General features: G+C 44.2%; 1 protein-coding gene across 1 annotated transcript; it reads left to right on the forward strand.

Annotated features, from left to right (window-relative positions):
* The first annotated feature begins 7,257 nt into the window (after window positions 1-7,257).
* Window positions 7,258-20,266, forward strand: LOC133902142 (sec-independent protein translocase protein TATC, chloroplastic-like). The gene is made up of 4 exons (XM_062343739.1): window positions 7,258-7,687; window positions 16,979-17,268; window positions 18,871-19,161; window positions 19,927-20,266. The coding sequence occupies exons 1-4, from the start codon at window positions 7,414-7,416 to the stop codon at window positions 20,134-20,136; spliced, it is 1,065 nt and encodes a 354-aa protein (XP_062199723.1). The 5' UTR covers window positions 7,258-7,413; the 3' UTR covers window positions 20,137-20,266.
* The last annotated feature ends 1,800 nt before the right edge of the window (window positions 20,267-22,066 follow it).

Below are 22,066 nucleotides of genomic sequence, written 5' to 3' on the forward strand. Positions count from 1 at the left end.
GGAGAGTGTTATCTATGCGCAGCTAAGGGCCAGTGGAGGATAAGAGGAGTGGATAAGGGGTGGAATCCCATTGGTGGCTTGAGGCTATGGTGATGCCGACGTGGAGGCTCACGTAGCATGGCTAGGTGCCACTCGTTCCAGGGAGTGTGGTGGTGGCTGGTTTTGGTTTGTGGGGACTGGCTCACTCGCAGCGTAAGGATCTTGATTTCAGCCAACGGGCATCATTAGACATAATGGAAGAAACAATGCATCTGTTTCTTGTGTAAACCAGTCCTCAAGGACACCGAAGAGACGATTTCGAATCAATGCAGGGTGATGAAAATAGAAGGAAAAGGACAGAATCTGAACGACAATTAAGTCCATTTGTCAGATCATGGCATCGAAGATTGAATGAACTCGTCGAAATAACGTTGTATACAAATCTTGGAGGGTAAGTGAAAGTATTTATTAAACTTTAGCGCACGGAAATGGAGAAGGTATGAGTTTTCTTTTTTTTTTTTAAACGAGAAAGCAAAAGGTGATAGTAAAACTAAAACCACTACACCTTAGGGTCTATTTATTAGGCTGAGACTTTTTAACTATTGGCTGAAAAGTTATTGTATGATTTTTGACTTCTGTCTTCTAAGTGTTGATTTTTTGTTATTAGCTTTTATAATAAAATTTTATTTTCTCAGCACATCAAAAAACCAAAAAAGTTTATCTCAATCAACTTCTTAGCTTTTAGTTTATCTTCTCATAAGACAGCTTTTCACCTTTCTAAAAATCAACTCAATAGCTGGACTGTTTAGTTCGATGAAGCTAGAAATTAGAAAAGCCGAACTAAACACAATCTTACTAGTGCGCACAATCCTAGTAACAAACATGAGCAGAAGTGCATCTAACCTGAACTATAACTACTTTGACCACTGAGAATCAAGTCTTTGCTAAGATGGCTAGTGAAAATTGTTGTACTCCTATGCACTAAAGATCAAACTCAATATTTGCTCATTGGAATTTTCTTTCAATGATAACCAACGTATCAATTAACAACAAGACGTTTGTAGTAACTTTATCAGTTTATAAGTTCTATATCTCTAATCTTTAATAGGTATTACATAAATAAATACTGAAGTTTACGAATTATACTGTGTTTTAAAAAACTACTCCGACCACTTGTGGCTTCATCACCCCATGGGTCCACTGCCACCTCATAGCCATATAGGCATCTTCTTACATTCCCAACTCAAGTAACCGTGGCACTGACTTGGAGAGAGCTAAAAGAGATGTATTGAGGGGAGAGAAGACGGGCAAGGTGGTTGCGAATGAAATCAATAAATTGGTGGCGAAATAGGAAAGTGAATTCAAACGGGTTTAGGGGATTTAAAGGTTTATCTGAGAGGTGGAAGTTGAAAAAAGATTATTTAGCATTCAAAGTTTACTTCAGTAGAGTCTATCTCAATTAGTTAGGATTCTTATAGTGGAATCTATCCGCTCAAATTTGAGTTATAACTCGATATGGATGCTTACATTTATAAAATAATTATATATGTCATTGATGTTAGGTTGATATAGAGATCGAAAGTTAAACTTTTGTTTCTTACCTGAGTTGTGTCAGTGATGGAGTCGCTAAGGTGGTGACCAGTTTTTTTATGAGAGAGTTTATTTAATACACGCACAACCGATACATACTTGAATCAATACGCGCATACGTGTATGCACTCCTTACATACTTTAAAAATAGATTGAAATACTTTAAACCTTTAACATGTGAAAAATACATAGTACTGCTGAACGCACGCATGTGTCCCGGTAACCTACCCCGATCCAATCCAGCTCTCGCTCGATCTGAAGGCGGCGAGCAGTTGGTACGCGACTGGTATGTCTGTGTGATTTTAAGGCCAGGAACGGGCCGTGCTGATCATGGGCTCAATTTAGGGAACTTTGAGATACAGATACAACCCAACTAAATGGACTCGACCAAAAAAGGCTACGTAGATTTTCGAGTTTTTTTATTTTTATATTTTTTTAGTTAAAATTTAAATAAATAGATTTCCGATGAAATTTTTTGCAAAACTAGGCGCCCGCAGCCCTCTCAGGAGGTTGCAGCCCTCTGGGAGGGCGGCTACGGGTCGTAACCGCCCCCTGAGAGGGCGGTAGGCCTAACCGCCCCCTCAAAGGGCGGCAAGAGGTGCTAACCGCCCTCTCAGGGGGCGGTTAGGCCCTGAGGGGCGGTTAGCCCTAGCCGCCCTCTGGTTAGGGCCATTTTCTCGTGTAAAATTAATTTATTTTCCATTTTATCCTCTAAAAATGTATAATTTTTGTAATTAAAGAAATAAAAAAGGAAAGGGTGTAAGGAAATTAAGAAATTAAATTTGGAGTAGGTTATGTAATAATGGGAGAAAAAAATAAGTAGTTAGTAGTTGCAGCATTTTACGTGGGTATGGGGTGGGAACGAGGACAAACATAGTATTGAACACATGGTGAAAACATTACAAAACACTGTAACCGCGACAACACGATGAGGAAACAAAGGTGACATGTACGGTTCGTACTAAGACCTACTTATTAGTGCGTCGATCCTAATCATAACATACCTTAGGGAAGGAAAGTATGTCGGGTTACATTAGGTACTCTCTACTGCGTGCATCTAGGATACTTTCCCTTTCGGAGGGCATCGGGACCTGCCGCCTTAGCACGGCAGGCTCTCTCCCGCTTCCTTTCCCTCTCAGCCTCTCGAGCTTGAGCCACGGTACGGTCGTGCGCCGCCTTCCTCATACGCTCTTCTTCCTCCCGCTTGAGGCGAAGTTCCTCTTGCTGTTGTTCGTACTCCCAACGTGCGTAGGCTTCCCTTCTCCACCTCATGTTCATGTCGACCCACAGCTTCTGTGAGTCATTTTGCTCATTGTCAAACCACTGAATAAAATCACAGAGCGGTGGAGGGGACTGAACAAATGGAACAAGATGAGCGGTTAGTAAAAGAGGGTGCGTAGTCGGAAGAGATGATGCGGATATTTGTTACCGTACCGGTCGATAACCGGTTGTTGCATGGCGAGGCTTGTCATACTCGTAGTTGGCACACATGAAGAAGCGCAGTCCATAGGTGTATGAGATATCCTGCGACTCGCGAAGCTTACAAAGGTCACCACAGAAGCACATTGGTGGTTCGAGACCTTCAGGTATGGTAGTCCCCCAATGTTTCTTTGGTGGGCTCGATGGAGCTGAGGAAGACATTGCACTTGAGAGATATGAGAAATGAGCGATGCTTCACCGTAAGGAGGTTCGACTATTTATAGTTGGGGGAGGCAGGAGCATTGGATTCGCTCTTGAAGAAAGGAGTGAGGGCATGGGCATAGCTGGTGGGAGGAGCATCGGATTTCATCTTGAAGAATGGGAAAGTTTTGTCATTGTCCATGGTCAGAGATTCCACGTTTATTGGTACCCGTATTGTCATTTACTGATTTGAAAAAGCTGGATAGTGTTGTCACATCTTGTTTAAAGCCTGCGGCAGGAGGCATGTGTTGTCAAGTCATTGTTAAAGTTTAGTGTTGTGGTCACTTCTTCATTGAACGTGTCTGAATATGGAATGCATTTACGAAATGCTAAGTCGACCATACAAAGTAAACATGTCTTAATACATAGGAGTACATCACGAAGCGAATATGCATATGTTAGTTACATAAAATGTAAAATGCTACTCATGCCTCCCTCGTTGCAGTCGCTCGTGCGCCCCATCGTGGTCCCGATGCCGCTGGTTAACCCTCACGTGACCCCTGGAGTAGGTGAGGGGGTCTGGTGGGCCGACGTGTCTGGTAGGCCTAGTAGGGACTACCGGTGTCGAGGGCTCGTCGTGCGTGGGCTGTGTCCGAAGCGGTGCATTGGAAACCTGGGACCGCTGAAGGACGTCGTAGTCAGGTGTGCCCCCGAAGAAGTCACGGACGATGTCGTATGCGGTGTCGGGGCCAGCCTCATCCTCCTGACTAGGGTAGGAGGACTATGAAGGCTCGGCAGGCGTCCATGTGTACTGGCTGGAGGGGCCTGTGAACAACTAATCACATTAGGTACGAACAATATGATTTTGATAGTAGTAAAAAATGTATAATTGTACCTGCGTGGTACGACGGTGCAGCAGAAGAAGGCCACGCTGACGTGCCGTAGTACGTTGCGAGGGGGGGTAGGGCGTGGGGCTGCCGAAGACGGACCGACCTCGTCACCGAAGTAACCTGAGCACAGTACTAACTTATTTTGCTGAAAGTATTAGAAATTAGGAAGAAGAGTTCCCAGAGTACCTGACTGTGGACGCACAGGGCTCGATCTGCGAGGCTGCGTCGAGACTTGTAGTGCTTGGGCCCATGTTGCCACGTAAGGGGCCAAGCGGTCCGCCCAGAGGTTGCCAGCTGACTGGCCTTTCCGCGTGTACCTGCATTCATACCACGGCAAATGTAAGTCAAACTGAAACGAAGGTTGCTCAAACTATAATTTTGCAAGTGTACCTGTGGACTTGCAAGGGGACGGTACGGATGGGGACCAGCGGGAATGCCTGGTGACGGCCAAACTGCCGCATGACGCGGTGCGGTGAGTACTCTTCGACGTAGATGTCGAAGACAAGGGGCGCCTTGGTGAGCCAGTACTCCTCGTCGCGGGTGCACAAGGGGGACAAACCCAACCCTGCCCGTGTATGCACGGACCGAACGCTGTTTGTTTAAGAGTCAGTTCATCAAGTCTTGCCTATAATGCGTTGAACTTACGTTGCTGGTTCTGACTGCACAACTTCTTGAAGAGCTTCAATAATTCTTTGTTTTCAAACTGTCTGTAGAAGTTCGCACCCATATGGCGCATGCACCACCTGCTTTTGAGATCTGGCCACTGTACTGGTACACCCCGTCGCACGCTACCGTGTTGCATATCCAGCAAAGCCTGCAACAATCCTGCATGTCTATCATGAATGAGACACATATCTGGTTGGTCAAGAACAATTGCATGTTTCACCCGCTCTAGGAACCAATACCAGCTGTCCCCGTTCTCACTCTCCACGAACGCAAACTCTAGTGGCAGGACTTGGTTATTACCGTCGACCCCTATTGCAGACAAAATTTGCCCTTTGTACTTCCCAGTCAGGAATGTTCCATCTAGGCATATGATGGGTCAGCAATATCTAAATGCTTTGATAGTTGCACCGAATGCAAAGAAAGTACGCTGCAACACTCTTTTTCCGCTATACTCCACATCAGTAGAGGGGTAATACTTGATATCATAGTAGCTGCCTGGATTTCTTGCACAAATTGTGGCTAATTGACGAGGTAGATTGTGATACAAATCTTCATATGTATCGAACCTCATCTCAATAGCCTTTTGTTTCGCCCTCCATGCCTTCGCATAGTTTATTGTGTACTGGAACTTTTGCTCAATAGCACGGATTATTGATCGTGGCTCATACCTTAGGTTGTCCACAATCTCTTTGTACATAACATTTGCAATGAAAGCAGAAGACAGGTTCCGATGGGCGAACTCTATTTCCTCAATGTGACAATTATGTTCCTTAACTATTGAGCATTGCCAGTAGTCTGCCCATTTCCCTCTGAATGCGTGCACCCGCCAAGGGCACTGAGGAACCAAGCACTTCACATCATACTCTCTTTTACTTGATTTCACAACCTTGAATTGCCTACGAAGAGACAACGACCAGAATTTCACTGCATCAATAACTGCCTCTTTTGTAGGGTACATAGCACCCTGTGACACCTCATTCTCATAGTACTGCCACGGTGTCTGGTCAGCCTCGCTAACCACCAACTTCGAAACTTCTTGATCCCGCCACTCTGCAGGAACTGGAGCATTAGCCTCCTCATCAGACGAATCCCCATCGGCAAGGCCTTCCTCCAACTCTTCAGCCTCCAAATCCATATCTTCAATGATGCTAGGGATGTGCTCCCCTTCATCAGCTACACCCATCGGCTGCAGCTCTGGAACATCACCAACCTCCTCCCTGGACCCTACATTAGCCGTCTCTGACTCATCTTCCACTGCCTCACTTGGTCCTGCTACTGCTTCTGCAGAGTTCACCTCATTTTGATCTTTCAAGTACGCCTCAGCTAATAAAACAAGCCGCAGGCCACGTTCACAGCATATATCTACATACTGCCTCCAAATTGATGTGGCTTCGATGGAAACAAGCTCACCAAAGTATCCCTGACTAGCACAGCTCAGAACAGCTTTTAACTTCAGCTCATATTGCTGCGGATCCAGTTGGAAAAACCGCATGAGCCATTTGCATACACCCACAATAGTCCTCTCATTAGCCTTACTAAGTCCCTTCATGACATGACGAAATCCAGAGAGATCTACACCGTTGGGACCGTACCTAATTTCATCCTCACCATAATATATCTGAAAAATTAATTTATCTGCCATCCCTGGAAACACCCGCAAATATAACCCATGTAAAGACAACAAACTATATTCCTGATTATCGGATAAAATAGTTTTTAAATGCTACACTTTGTTCGCAAATTATTATCTAATGTTGCCTCATACGTCCGCAGGTACAAATAATATACTAAAAACTATATACTACAAGTAACATACTGAAAATAATATACTAAAAATAATATTCTATATTTAACTGCTATCGTACCATTTTCTAACTAAATTTGACAATTTTCTAAACCCTAGGTCATAAATGTCTAAAATTTATGTCATATACTACTACTAAACTAATTAACAAAAATTAAAAGGAAAAAAAAATTACCTGAACTTTTTCTTCAAATCCACAACCCAAATGCAACAGGGCTTCGCCGACCTCTCTTCCTCCCCTCTCCTCTCCTCTCTACTTCCCTCTCTTCTCAAATTTCATTTTTTTTTTCCAAATTTTATGAGTTTTTTTCTCATTTTTTGGGCTATTTATAGCCGAGAGGGCGCGAGGGGCTGGTGCGGCGTGACGGGTAGGCGGAGCCCCTACCGCCCCCTGAGAGGACGGTAAGGAGCTCTACCCGCCCCCTCAGGGGGCGGTAAGCTCGTGGGCTGGGCGGCAAGGCCCCAGCCGCCCTCTGAGGGGGTGGTTAGGCCTACCGCTCTCTCAGGGGGCGGTTAGGACCCGTAACCGTCCCCTCAGAGGGCTGCGGGCGCTTAGTTTTGTAAATATTTTCACCGAGAACCTATTTATTTAAATTTTTTAAAAAATATAAAAAAAAAACTCTAGATTTTCATGGCTGCAACTCGACACCGAAGCGTGTCACTGCACCACACTGCCGCTGCTCACTTGTGTCGTGTCATCGTGTGGCCCTTGTGGCCCTCGAAGCCGCGCAACCACAACACGAGAATTGGCGAGGAGAGCAGCGAAGCGCGACACCAACACCAGCAAACACGCAGCAGCGGACAATTATCATCATCCACCTCCCTGATTCAAGCGAACCTGCGGCAACAAGTAGACGGGGAGTGATGGGAAGCGCGGGGCCCCTGCTCTCGCACCCGCCACCGCAGCTCCAGCTCGGCAGCGTCCTCCTCCGCCGCATCCCCCGCCCGCGCGTCCTGCCGCCGCTCCTCCCCTCAGCTGCCGCGGCTCCCGGGCCCCTCCGCGGCCGCCGCCGGCGCCTCCGTTGCTCCACTTTTGACGGGGACGGCGGGCCCCGCGAGCCGGGGTCGCCGCCGCATAGGGAGGAGTCTCCGTCCAGCGGCATCGGCGCCGCCCTCGAGGACCCGCCTCCTGGACCCGGTACGCGTCTGAGTATGCCTTTTTCGTACCGCTCCTCTAGTGTTTCGCTGGAGCTTGAGAGGTTGTGGTCTCAACTGTTCGCTAAATGTTTAGTCGTGTGCCCAATATGAGCTGAACTCTTGGTCATTGCTTGTCGTCACGACCAATTCCAGTGGGTGCAACCGTGCAACGCTGGGATTTAGTGGTGAATCGCGAAGTTTAAGAGGTTGTCACGATGCTACTTGCTAAACGTTATGAAAAATTGTTCATCTAAAAAACAAATTGACTGTGAAATGTCAAGATTCTGGCATGCAATTAATACAAAGCCACCGATGCCATGCTCATCTACATCTCAATACACTTGCCCACGAGCTGTTATATTAAAAGAAGGGAAATTTGAAACCATTAAATTAAGCTTTAATTATCAATTGTCACCTTGTTGCCTCCGTGTCGAGTGTGAACCATTACTCCATTAGTAAATGCAGACCTCTAAAGTTAGAATTTTATCATAGAAATTTGAAATAACAAAGCTATAAATTTGAATTTTGGAAAGTGCTTCCTTTGTTTCAAATTATAAGGCGCAGTTTGACTCAGGTCAGTCTCCAACACACTTTGATCGTTGTTTTCTCCTACAATATTACATTCATAACAACAAAATTATGATCATGAAGTGTAGTCTCAAATATGAACGGAATGGTACCATTTATGTATGACAAAATCTACATATTGTTAGGCTAATTGTCAGTAAAAAAAAGGAAGCTTCAATTTTGAAATGTGTGCGTGCCTTGTAACAAAAAGCAAAGGGAGTAAATTCAAAGCTCATTAAAAGAAGTGTAGGATGTTCACATTTAAGGTGTTGTTCTGGCTCATTAGTGTTAACTAGTTGAATAAAGGAAATAAATAAGTTAAAGGTCAACTTGCTAGACAAGTACTTTAGCGAATTCCGTTTCATACTTATCGAAGATTAGTTCCTGATAATATATTTGTAATTAAACTGGGGTACCTTCGAGATCAGGGTTGAGCAGGAAACAAGACACACGACGTATAAAATTCGGGCCTCCGATGTGGAGTAATACTCTACATTCTATGTGGATGATGCTATATATAGATTGTCTCCAATACAAGCAAGATGGCTAAACCTATTACAATGAAATAGATCAAATCTAAACTAATTTAGGGTTGAAGTCATCGAGTATCTCCAAAGTTAGGGTCTGGGTGCTTGCATCGAGTTGTTTAGGCGTTGATGTGAGTTGCTCTTTCTCCTCTGTTGGGGTCTAGGTCCCCACCTTATATAGGGGTCTTGGCGCCACCCCTGAGTCCATCGTAGTCGATAGGGAGTCCGTCTTGTCGGCCAAGGCAAGGCAGCCGAATCCAACTTGAATACTAGTATAGGCTTTCGTAATCTGCGAGTATATCAGGTTTCGTAGATTCGGATCCGCAATAACCGGAGTTGTCCATTAGGTGTACGATGTACCCTATCCATGTATGGTATACTCCTTATACGAATATACCTTTTAGTTAGATATTCAACAGTCGCTCCCTAACTCTATTCAGTATGGAGGATTTTCACAAGCGCCTACTCGAGTACCGACAAGTCGAAGCTTGGTCGAGTAAGTTAGATCAAGCTTGCAATCGAAACAATCGAGCAAAGAATATCCTGTTCTGAATATCGAGTGAAAACACTATTAGGTCAAACGCCCTGCTATTGTCCGCATTCGAGACTCAAGAAAGGTTTAAAAGGTTGACTTCTCGACATCCGTATCTGAGTAGAGTTAAAAAGAAATCTCCGAAATTTGAATCGTTGGGTATAGATGCATTTAATGCATTCGAACGGGTGTGCGAAGATTTGCACGATGGAATCATCTCGTCTTACATACCGGACGAGGCGCCATACTAACGGGGGTGATTACAAAAAAGACGTTTAGTACCAGACTATTTATCTGTACCAACCTGTACTTTATGTATTCTTCATCCTCTCACCGCCAATCTCCTGCTTCAAGCTCTCGCCTTTCTCCGTCCAAGCATGCGCAATCGCATAGAAATCTCACCCCATGGTCTCCAGCCCTTCTGTGAATGCCACTTTTCCTTCCTCGCCTGAGAAAGAATCCAACTTGAAGGTTGCCGACATCTCTTCCAAGCAACTGAACGAGATGAAGCTCCTAACCGAGGCCTGGGCGACTCGACGATGCAAGAATCGAAGCTCCAAGAACTTGAATGTGATGGAATCATTCCTCCTTGCTGAAGAGGCGCAACCATGTCCTGTTTGTCCCTACTCCCTCAAGAATCCTTGACCACTGGTGAGAATTTGCTTGGATTAAGAAAATAATACTTATTGCTTGTTTTGATCTGACTCATCTTTTTGATTCCAGGTTACAGCCTTCCATCAAGAGGACACCTCTTCCTCTGGTGCTAGCGACAAGGGGAAGCACCAACTGGTCAAGAGGCTGAAGGGTCTTTTGGATCCAAGAGATCGTCCTCGTCATCCGACCCACTGCCCCTCAAGCGTATGCAGAGAAAAAGTCAATTGATACTGAAATCGAACCTTAGATGATCGTTTATTTAGCTGCCATTCCGATTATCGAGCATATTCCAACTAACGCCTGGTCTGTATGGAGGGCTTTACTATAGGGATCGACTGGTGCATCCCCACAATTGCCTCCTCGAGAAACCACCGCACCTGATGACTCAGTAAGAGACGTAACTTGTATCAAGTTGGCCTCCTTATATTGGTCGTTCCTCTGAGAATTTACTCGATAAGTCCAGAATGATGACAAGTCATCGTGAACTAATTTTCTACACACAATGGCTTCTTTAACTTCATTGGATTCCCTGGTCATCCCTTCAACACAACTAGCTCTAGCTGCTGGTATGATGAAGAAAGTAACCATCAAGAGACAAAAGTCGAACATCGTTTTGTGCATTCCAACGGCCAAGAAGTTTGACTCGAATACTTATCTTGGCTTGTGGCCTTCCTTTTTCTCCTCACCCTATTAATTGTAGACCGTCCTCTCCGAAGAAGTCAAAAGAGTAGACGATGAGCAGTCCAACCAACCAGCTGACTACATCCTCCCTAGTGACGTCGCCTTCACTTTCTCGAATAGAGAAACCTCTCATGGACGCACCTGAAACAAGCATGCAAGCCAACAAAGCTGAGAACCTGGCATCAACCTTAACTGATGATCCTTGTGTGGCATTAGAGGATCTCCTCAAGGCTGCAAGTGTCCAGGTAGCTGCTACCAAGGCTCGGTATTCGAATGTCGACCACAACAACTATAAAAAAGAACAAGATACGTTGCTTGCTGCTAGCTTGGAAAGAATTAACAGTTAGTCCACATAACGATCACTGGTGTGTGTCAAATATCAGACAACTGATGATAATTGACTTTTGTTTGCTTTTCCAGTCCTCGAGTCCTTCCTAACGAGCAAATGAAAACCATTGTGAACAAGGATATATATCTGGAAAAACTCAGAAGTGATTCGAAGAAGGCGAAAGATGACCGGAAAGACATACCTACCGAACGAAACACTACAGCTACCGAATAGGATACCATGGCCACTGCGCTGCAAAAGCTGAAAGACTAGGCCCTCGATTGCATGAACCAGTCGGCCTTTGTAAGCACCGAAACAATGCTTAGTTTCCTCAAAAGCTATAACCCCGACATCGACACATCAGTAGTAACGGACAGGTTCGACTATTCAGAAGAGGAGGCAGCAAATATCGTTTACAGCGTCAAGCCTCTGGTCCCTGCCTTCGTCAAGTCCTCAGGGCTCAGGCTGCCTGATGACAAAAGCGAAGATAGTCTTTCTAGCTGATTGTCCGTGGTCCTTGACTCGAAACACTTTGAACTTGATCCTTGGTTTAGGGATGTTTGTAAACATTACTATTGTTTTGCTTCCCCATTATGCTTTAGCCATTATTTCCTTGTTGATGAAATAGAGTCAGCATAAGTAGATGCAAAAACTGATTAGTACATGCTAAAATCATCCTTAAAACATATTTATCAAATATCCATCGATACATGAAAGCTCAACTAGACATATTATTAGATGCATTGGACTTCGAGTAAGCACTCGAAGTAGCTGAAATAGTAAGGAAAAGAAAACTAGTACGAAACTAAGAAAAAGAAACAACATGATGGTTTTTTGCAAACTTTTAGCCGACTTGCGTATTTGACCAGCGTGTGAACACGAACTTGAAGAGAATACATATGGGACCGACTAGAACATTAGAACCTTGTTGGCTGTTAAGTGTTAGATGGCTAATAATCTCTTGTGCTGTTATGCCTTATGAGGTGTAGTTATTCGTCATCAACCCAACACATGCCTCTATTACGTATAACATCCCTATTATGTATAACATCCTTAAAAAGGTATTTATGCCTTATGGGCAATTCGTCTAGTAGCCTTCCTATTATGTATAATATCCTTCAGTGGATACGTCGTTACAACAATGATCTTGTGCGCTTGAAAATTATGTCGTAGCTTCCGGGAAGTCATCAGGACTGCATACAACAACTTCTGAACTTGGTGGTATCGTAGCTTAGCATCATATAGGACTTTGCCTATGTATAAACCGGCTTCTGGATCTTGGCCTTCTTCTCGGGACATTCCTGCTCGACCATCAGGATCGTGCTCACAACTTTTGAGGTGGCTGCAATGTACAAAAAGAGCTTTTCTTTTTCGTTAGGCGGGGTTAGAATTAATAGAGACAATAAATACCTTTTTAAGTCGTGAAAAGCCTTCTCCGCTTCCTCCGTCTACTCGAATCGGTCTTGTTTCTTTAGCAGCTTGAAGAAGGGCATCTCTCGTTCGCCCATCTTAGAGATGAATCGACTAAGCTCTGCTATGTATCTTGTCAACTTTTGAACTTCCTTCAGTGTCCAAGGTGACCACATCTGATCGAGAGCCTCGATTTTGCCTGGATTAGTCTCAATGCCTCGACTTGACACTAGTAAACCGAGAAGCTTACCGGATGGGACGCCGAACGTGCACTTCTCGGGGTTAAGCATCATACAATCCTTCCTAAGGTTCCAACATTAAGCCTATTCTGGAGGTCCTTCCTAGTGTTCTTTGAGGTCGTCAATCAATGCATTTTGGTTCTAGATTTGACTACAATATCGTCGACACATGCTTCAACATTAAGCCTATTTTAGGGCTGTAAACAATTCTGAATACACCGTTGATACGTAGCACCAACACTCTTCAAACCGAAATGTATCTTTACATAGCAAAATTCCTCAAAGGGAGTAATAAAAGCTATTTTTTCTTCATCCTCTATCTCCATGTTAATTTGGTGATACTCTGAATAGGCATATAAAAAAATAGCAATTCATAACCTATCGTAGAGTCGACTATCTGGTTGATGTGAAGAAGATGAAAAGGATCTTTGGGATAAGCTTTGTTGAGGTTGGTGAAGTCGACACATTCTCCACTTGCCGTTGGTTTTCTTCAAGAGGATTGGATTTGCGAGCCATGTGGCTTGACAAACCTCTCAGATGAAGCCCTCCTTTAGGAGTTTGTCGACCTCCACCTAGATGGGTTGCTTCTTGTCCTCCGCGAATCTTCGCTATTTTTACACCATAGGTTTGGCGCCGAGTTTCACAACTAGTCGATGCTCGATCACCTTCCTAAGAACTCCGGGCATATTTGATGGTTACCATGCAAACACATCTTGGTTTTCCCGGAGAAAAGTAATGAGCTCGAGTTCCTATTTAGGATCAAGGTCGACCCCTATCTTGACTGTCTTGGCCGGTTTAGACGGGTCGAGGGGCACTGCCTTGATGCCACAACTAGCCTTCTTATTCTTAGCACCGTTGTTGTTCTCACCTTTGGCGACGGCATCGGACCTAGAGGTATCAGCAAGGCTCACGAGCTTGGTGTCCTTGACCTTGGTAGTGGCCTATTGCTTCTGGCGCTTAGACTCCACGCCTCTTGAGGTAGTTGCCATTCAGCAGAAGTGTTCAACCATATCTAGGCTTTGCTTGTCACATTTGATCGTTGCACGTTGATCTCCCTTGACGGTTATGATCTCATTAGGGCCTGGGATCTCACTACGTCTATGAACCTGCCTAGCATTGAGCGACCTACGATCACGTTGTAGGCCGTCTCAAAATCCACATCATCGAATGTCAGTTTCTCTGTATGGAAGTTGTCAGGCTCGCCGAAGGTGATAGACAACTCAATCTGGCCAAGGGATATGGTCGATGAGTTTGGAGTTATATCGTGAAAAGGCTCAGTTCCTGTCTTGTGCTTCGACCTTTGGATCCTTATCTTATATAACGTCTTAGCGAAGATGAGGTTGAGCAAGCTACCCCCATCAACCAAGGTCCTAAAGACTTTGATATCGAGGATAGTAGGCTGGACCACAACCGGATACTGACCCGAGTGTAGAACCGCAGCTGGGTGGTCAGCTTGATCGAAGGTGATCGGGACTTCCGACCACTTAAAGTACCTGGGAGGCCCGGCTAGAGCCAGATTGACCTCCCTTTCGACCGCCTTGTACTGCCTTTTGGACTCGTATGAGGCGAACCCTCAGAAGATGTGTGCTAGGCTTTGGTCGGTCCCACGGAATTCGGGCTCATCGTCCTTGATGTCTAACTTGGCCTGTTTGTTATGGTAATCAGCAATAGCAACCTTAATCTTATCGTCGAGCTACTTTTTGATAACATGACATGTCAAAGTCATGATGGTTGGTCCGATGGACAGGACACCATTTCCCACCTCCACGGCTCAGGCCCTTATTATCCCTGGTGTTGTGTGATTGCTCCTATTGACCGCAGCTATGGTCATGTCCGGACCCTTGTGTTTGTTACCAGGTTTGTTCTTCTTCCCCTCATTTTTTTAGGACTTGGGCTTATCCTTGCCAGACTGAGGATTTTTGGCGTGTGCCTGAGCTTCGACACGCTTTGCACACTTATTTGTCACCTCGAAGAGTTCTTTTACTGTATTGATCTTTTGGGTAGCCAACTTCCCGATTAGATCTTTGTCCTTAACGCGTCGCTTAAAGGCGATGATGATCGAGCTTGGTTCAGCTGGTGAAGATCGTCTTCTGTTCCTGGGTGCTCGAACGTTCCTTGAAAGTTGGCAATGAATTGAGCCTTCTGCTCGACCCACGATTGGATCGAGTTGGGCGACATGTTTAGTAACCAAGACCTTGCAGATCCATCGAGGGCGGTCAATAGGTAATTGGCCATTACCCTGTTGTTGCCGCCAGCTGCTCAAATAAAAGTGGTGTAGACCTGCAACCACTTATTGGGATTGAGCTTCCTGTCGTATTTCTTGATCGGATCTGCTTTGAACTTCTCAAGCCATCGTATCAATCGGAGCTTGGGTGCTTCACGGCCTTCGTCGAATTTCTCAGGTGGAGATGGAGGATGACTATCACGCCTGTTCCTTCGAACAGGGGAGTCATGTCAACCATCCCGTCTCGGAGATATGCAATCGTTATAATGATGATCATCTTCACGGTATTCCTCACGGTGGTTGCCTATCACTCTTCGTAGATCGTGCCTGTTGTGAGGGATGCGATTCCTCAGGTTTTCCTGGTTCATGTGTTTATGGATGGGGCAATTACAGTTTGGCCCGCAGGACTGTGCTCAAGCTTGAGCATCCGAGCTTTCCATTTGGGATCCCTTGACTCGGGGATGCTCGCGTTCGTAACTTCTCGAACCAACACCTTGTTAGCTGGGGTGCCTAGAGACGCTAGGGTTATTCACTCAAGCCACCTGGATCTGAGCCGCATCAAGCAGAGTCTTGAGCGGATTGACCATCGGGGTTAGAGGATTCGTCGGATCCAACTCGGGGAAGGATCTCAGAATCATATGAGCACCTTGGACATTAGCTTTCAGAGTACTAAAAACACAGCTACCCAGACTTAGCTGTGGTCGAGCCGATATAGCTCCGTGATCGCTATGTTGAGGTAGTTCGTTCCTCGATCTTGGAATCGTTGTGGGTGGAGGCATTACCTGAACCGTAGGCATACCTAGGACAAGTCGACGTTGAATATCAAGGTTCCTTTGATTTTCCGCCGCCCGTCGATGATGGGCGGCATCGGGGGCCTGCATCGCCCCAGCTGTGGACGCCCCTGGTGGAAATCCCCTAGCAACACCATTGCCTTGGGCGACGGCTACCGCTGTTGGATCGTCAAGGATTCCTTCACCATCATTTATCACGGTGTCCGAATCCTCCATGTTTTGCTCGATGGGTGTGCCGTTAGCTCCGACCATAAACACGAATCAATCTGTTCGGCTACTCTAGCCGTCGATGAAGTCGTCGTCACCACTTTCCTGATTCCCACCTTCTCTGTCGGTGTCCATTAACTGATGAACATTAGGCTCCTTGGGATCCCACTCGAGGTGTCCCATCTCACGGTATGCGTCTAATGGGTTGGACTCGACAATACCGGTGTGGATCTGTTCACCTTGATCGTCCCAGCTGTATGCCATTATTTGAAGGTGAACTCTGAACCGGTAGGAGGCGATGCGACGATGACCGCCGCTGACTCCAAGTGCTCGTAGAAGCCGATGTCAGAGAATCCAACACGAACGCACACTTGAGACATGATTGATCCTGAAAAATAGATAAAGGCCCCTACCTGGTGTGCCAACTGTCGAATGTTAGTTCTTGATAATATATCCATAATTGAATTGGGGTACCTTTGGGACCAGGGGTCGAGCAGGAAATAAGACACGATGTATACAAGTTCGGGTATCCGTTGTGGAGTAATACACTATGTCCTGTGTAGATGATGCTATATATGGATCGTCTCGAATACAAGCAATGTGCCTAAACCTATTAAAATAGAGTAGATCAGATCTAAACTAATCTAGGGTTAAAGTTGCCGAGTTATATAGGGATCCTGGCACTACCTTGAGTCCGCCGTAGTCGATAGGGACTCTTCCGTCCTGTCGGCCAAGACAAAACAGCCAAATCGAACTTGGATACTAGTCATACTCGAGTTGCTTAACTCGATCGAGACCTTCCTAGTATAGGCTTTCATGATCTCCGAGTATATCAGATCCTGCAGATTCGGATTCGCAATATCCGGAGTTATCCATCATATGTACAATGTACCCTATCCATGTACAGTGCCTTATACGTATATACTCTATAGTTAGATATTCGACAATACTTCACCATTTTGTATTCAACAATGCAATGTACCCTATCCATGTACATTTTTTTTTCTTGTTACCTGATGACTTATCATTTTATTTACTTGATTATACGTTCGAGTTTTCTTTCTTTTGTATGTGACATAGCTGCACCAAGAATATTTATTTGACTTGCTTACGGCTCAAATCCCTTATACAGTGGAAAATCGTTCCTTAGGAGGCCTCTCACAGGAAGAACAGAGTGCTCTTTATAATTTTCTTTATCCAAGCAAAGAGTTACTTCCTGATGATAAGGAGATGAGTATATTTGATCACCTAGAGGAACTTCGTGAGAGGATATTCATCTCAGTTTTGGCTGTTGGAGCTGCAATACTTGGCTGTTTTGCTTTCTCCAAAGATTTGATTCTGCTTTTAGAGGCGCCAGTTAGTGTTCAGGGCGTTCGTTTTTTGCAGCTCTCCCCTGGGGAATTTTTCTTTACAACATTAAAGGTGAGTCTCCGGTAATCTGAATGAACACATTCTTCATTTGAAATTTGTCTTACAAGATTCTTATCATTTCTGCTCCCTGTCCTGCCCCTCCCTGTTAGGATAATCATCCGCCGGGAGGATAGCAGGACGACATCGGTTACTTGGAAAGGATTAGATCATAGATTGGAAAGACAGAATATTAGAAGAGACTAGATTAATTCTTCTTTGCTTGATTTGATCCAGACACAATGCCACATATATATATAGCCAGCTAGCGAGTATCCCAGCCGGCCTATAAGTCCCAGTTCAAACTCACTTCTATCTCTGAATCATCAGTCCGGTTTAGAGATAAGAGTCCGGTTTGGTTTAAATCAATTCGGTTAGGAGATAAGATAGGAATAGTTTGTTTAAATCAGGATAAGGATTAGAGATAGAAGTAGGTTTAAATTGGGACTTGTAGGCAGGCTAGGATACTCCCTAGCCAGCTATATATATGTGGCATTGTGCCTGGATCAAATCAAGCAAAAAAAAATAATCTAGTCTCCCCTAATATTCTGTCTCCCTAATCTATGATCTAATTCTTCCCCTAGCAGCTGATACCATCCGGCTATCCTCCCTGTGGATGATTATCCTAACACTTGCCCAATTCTTTGTAGATCAGGTCACCTTTTTTTATTTGAATGTTGTAGCAACATGCAATGCACTGGAACACGCCACCTTTCTTATTTTATGGTTCTAGCAATGTGTTATGCATTCTGGAGTTGATCACGGTCCCACATGGTGCGTAGTGGCTAGTGGGTACACATATCTGAGTCAGGTTGTGTGACTATCACATTTGCACAATCTACATTCTCCAGTAGAATCGTAGAGAACAAACAGATGAAAATTCTTTCACACTGATGGAAAGCTTAAATACAAGTTGCACACCTGGGTGCTCGTTTTCACCTCCCTCCCTACTATTTTAATGCGAAGTTACAGGTACCTAGAATCGCATATGTCCATACACAAAATTTGAGACCATTGCGCATATTAGCGGAGCTAGTGCAGGGAAGTTTCTCGCTACTTAGTGAGGTAGGCAGCAAGGTAAGTGTGCAGGGGAAAGGAATGTAAGGTTAAATTTCTAAAATGAGCATACTAGGCTCATTGGTGCAAATATAATTTTTGAATCAGTTACTCATGTTGTATATGCTTCACTTGTGAACACAGTCACAAAATTAATATCATAAACTAGAGCATCATTTTACTTAGCTTTTGGATGCACGTTAGTTAAATATCTATGGATAGTTCATGCGGAAGTAAATAATATTCAAACTTAATGTTACTTAGCAGCTGTTTGATAACAGATCTGCAGCATATTTGTTCATTGTTCTATGTTTTTATTATTTCATCCATGAAACGTTGGATAACCATGGACACACTGCTCCTTACACTGGTCCACAAAGTGCTCTCAAGACCACTAAATTTCCTCTGCGTTGGTAGTCTATATGAGAAAAGTTTAAAGTGAATGCTGTTTTCATATTATCAGTCTTGTGTGCATGCAATTCCCATAATGTACATCAGTTTTGTTAGAGCTCATTAAGCAATTGAACTGTTGATTATCTCACTATTCTCAATTCCATGCAGGTCTCTGGTTATTGTGGTCTTTTACTTGGAAGTCCTGTCATTTTGTATGAGATCATAGCATTTGTTCTCCCAGGTTTAACAAGGGAGGAGAGGAAATTCCTAGGGCCTATTGTTTTGGGTTCTTCCATTCTATTCTACCTTGGCATTTTCTTCTCCTACACGGTTCTTAGCCCTGCAGCATTGAACTTCTTCGTGAACTATGCAGACGGGGCAGTAGAATCATTGTGGTCAATAGACCAGTACTTTGAATTCATACTTATACTGATGTTCAGCACAGGATTATCCTTTCAGGTAAACAAATGCCCTTGTATGTTTCACTCCTATGTTTTGTAACCGGATATCAGGGTTAGTTGTAGGAATGTGTTTCTTTTTTATTTAATTGTTAGGAAAGTAACCAGACACTGCCAAACTTTTCATGCCAAAGCATGGCTATAGCACCCAGATTGGTCACCACAGCGAAAATAAATTTTATCAAGAGTTTGTGCGTATGACAGGCTTGTCGGAGTGTTGGGGGAAATGGAAATGTGGCACGGCACAATTATGGCTGCAAGCTAAACAGTTGCCAAAAAGCCGAACATCACGACTGATTTAAGTTTTGCAGCTTCATTCCATTGGTGTAGTTTTTGAACCTCATTATAGTGCTCTTGACTCATACCATTAAATATGCAATTATAGTACTCGACTCATACCATTAAATATGCACTAAGTTGGTAAATCTGAAAGGATCTTATCATGTATGTTCCGCACTGAAGCTGATTGGTGATAAGTTTCAGAATTCGAACTTTGTGTGTTTTAGTAAATTATTATGTGAATTATCCCACTGTGGCAGTGTTGATTGCTATCCTTCCGTTTGGTATTTTAACCTAATGATCAAATGACTCATATGAATGCTGCTTTTGATGCTAGTGAGCACCTTTTTGAGTTACCATATGACTGCACCAAAAAACTTATTTCACCATACAAGGGTACAGATCCAGCGAACTATGAGAACTACAGAATCTCATAAAGAAGAGGCATATATTGAATTGTTACAATTTTCATGGTATTCTGTTCCAGGTCCCTGTTATCCAGCTACTGCTCGGACAAATTGGATTAGTTTCTAGTGATCAAATGCTTTCGATCTGGAGATATGTTGTTGTCGGTGCTGTTGTTGCTGCCGCTGTGCTTACACCCTCGACGGATCCTTTCACACAGATGCTCTTGGCGGGTCCATTGCTTGGTTTGTACTTGGGTGGTGCATGGATGGTCAAGCTAATTGGGCGATAACTGGTCTATGTATTTCAGAGAATCCTTTATTAATGAGTGTAGCTGCAGCATAGACAAGGTGGTTGTTCTCCGGAAAGCACAGTCCCCGCTGTAACAATTTTGTATAAAATGAATTCGCTCTCTTTGCTCATCTTAAAATCGTACTGTCACCATTTCAGTTTCTAAAGATCGAATAGCGTGGACGATTGGTTAACCGACCGTCTTATGAATTTATAGAAAGGATATGGATGCTTTAAATAGACAAATTAAAGAAATACATATGGGTTTTTAGATAGGTTCTGACTCCTTTAGAATAATAACCTTATGTCATGTATTGTTCTTTAAGACTATTACAAGGGGTGCATGGCTAGTTTAAATAGATCTAATCTAGTCGAGCAGCTAATAATAATCTGTAATTATCTATCGCTTGTCCCCCTAAGATCCTCAGGTTTCATATATATAGGGGGTATTGTATATCCTTTGAAGTCTTTCTTTTTATTCTTGAAGATAAACATCTTTGTTTATAGGAAACCTTATGTACCAGTTTTCATTTATCCAGGGATCTTATTTTTGAAATAGAGATATGCCCTAATAATTACGGGAAACCCTGAGGTACCCAGATACAGTAGTCACGTCAAGCCTCTGCTAGTATGTGAAATGAGGTTTCGACGGGTCAAACACTTGGTTAGCAACGATAAGCATTTTGACCGACCATATCATCGAGTAAAACTCGAGTCCCCGATTAGGCTGATGCATCCAATCGGGTTCTCGGGGTCCGCAGATCATCTATTCAGGGTTCCGAACGCCTCCAAGTTCTCAAGTGATTCCTTAGGAAGATATTTCATCCAAGTAGGATTTCTGGTTAGCCCAAAAATATCGCCCCATCCCCACGAAAGGACATGGAGAAGACTTGTCACTGGTTGGCTCGAAAGTTGGACCGTCGTAGCGGAGATTTCAGGCAGTGGTGAGAATCTTTTACCTGACAGGAGATCATGATTACGATAGGAAAATGCATGTGCATGACGGCGTGGTGCGCTGGGTTCCCTGGGTTCCTGCTCTCACATGCGTCGAGCATTAAATACGACATGACGGTAAAGTAGGAGATCATGGCCTCGAGTCGTGTCACGGTGTCAATCGAAGAGCTGTTTTTGAGAGCTGCCGCCATGTATAAAAGAAGAAGGGGAGCCAACTTTAACGTTCACCCTTCCGTCATCGTCTACCTCCAGTCATCTCTTCTTGCTTCTTGCACGTTTGCCTCCAAAAACCCTCCTCTAACTCCGCTGACGTCATGGGCTGAAAGAAGATCGAGAAGGTGGAGAGAGCTCCATCGCCTGTGAGATGGTGAGCGTGATTCCGACCTGGTAGGAGTCTGGCATCAAGGAGGAGGTCTTGGACAAGGCAGAGCACGACGACATGATTCCTTCTTAGGCCCTAATCGCCTGCGCACCAGCGGTAGAGCAGACAATCTCAAGTCCAGACACCCCTGGACGGTGATCCACCAAAATTAGGACGTTCCTCTGAAAGTAATGAAGATGTTGTTTACTCTTATGCTTCTGTTCATCTCCTTCTACTTTCCCTTTCTCGGCTCCCATGCCAATTTGCAAGTTTTTCGGTTTTTGTGGTGATTTTTGTTTTTGTTGAAGAGCTGCAATTGTCAATTGTGTTGGAGTTGTTCTTCTTGTTGCTAGAGGGATACAAATCATATTTGAGTTGGTCTTGAACCATCCCTCACCTCTAGAACCATCAACTTAGAGAGTTTCTTCACATAGTGCCTAGATCCTAAGATTTAAGTGTTTCTTCCTCAAGTTGCAAGACTTTGTGAGAATGACATTTGGATTGGCTTTCAATAGAACCTAGTGTTCAGATCCATCAAGTGGAGCAATGTTCTTCTTAGAGATGTTTTAGTGTAACATGGATTCTCTTGAGTTTTTGCTGTATCTTGTGTACATGA

The sequence above is a fragment of the Phragmites australis genome, chromosome 2 (genome assembly GCF_958298935.1).
Source record: "Phragmites australis chromosome 2, lpPhrAust1.1, whole genome shotgun sequence".
In the NCBI taxonomy this organism is placed as follows: domain Eukaryota; kingdom Viridiplantae; phylum Streptophyta; class Magnoliopsida; order Poales; family Poaceae; genus Phragmites; species Phragmites australis.

Coding starts and splice junctions, on each gene's coding strand:
- LOC133902142 (XM_062343739.1), top strand. CDS start 7,414: ATGGGAAGCGCGGGGCCCCTGCTCTCGCACCCGCCACCGCAGCTCCAG. Junction 7,688..16,978: donor GGACCCGCCTCCTGGACCCG/GTACGCGTCTGA, acceptor TCCCTTATACAG/TGGAAAATCGTTCCTTAGGA. Junction 17,269..18,870: donor TTTTCTTTACAACATTAAAG/GTGAGTCTCCGG, acceptor AATTCCATGCAG/GTCTCTGGTTATTGTGGTCT.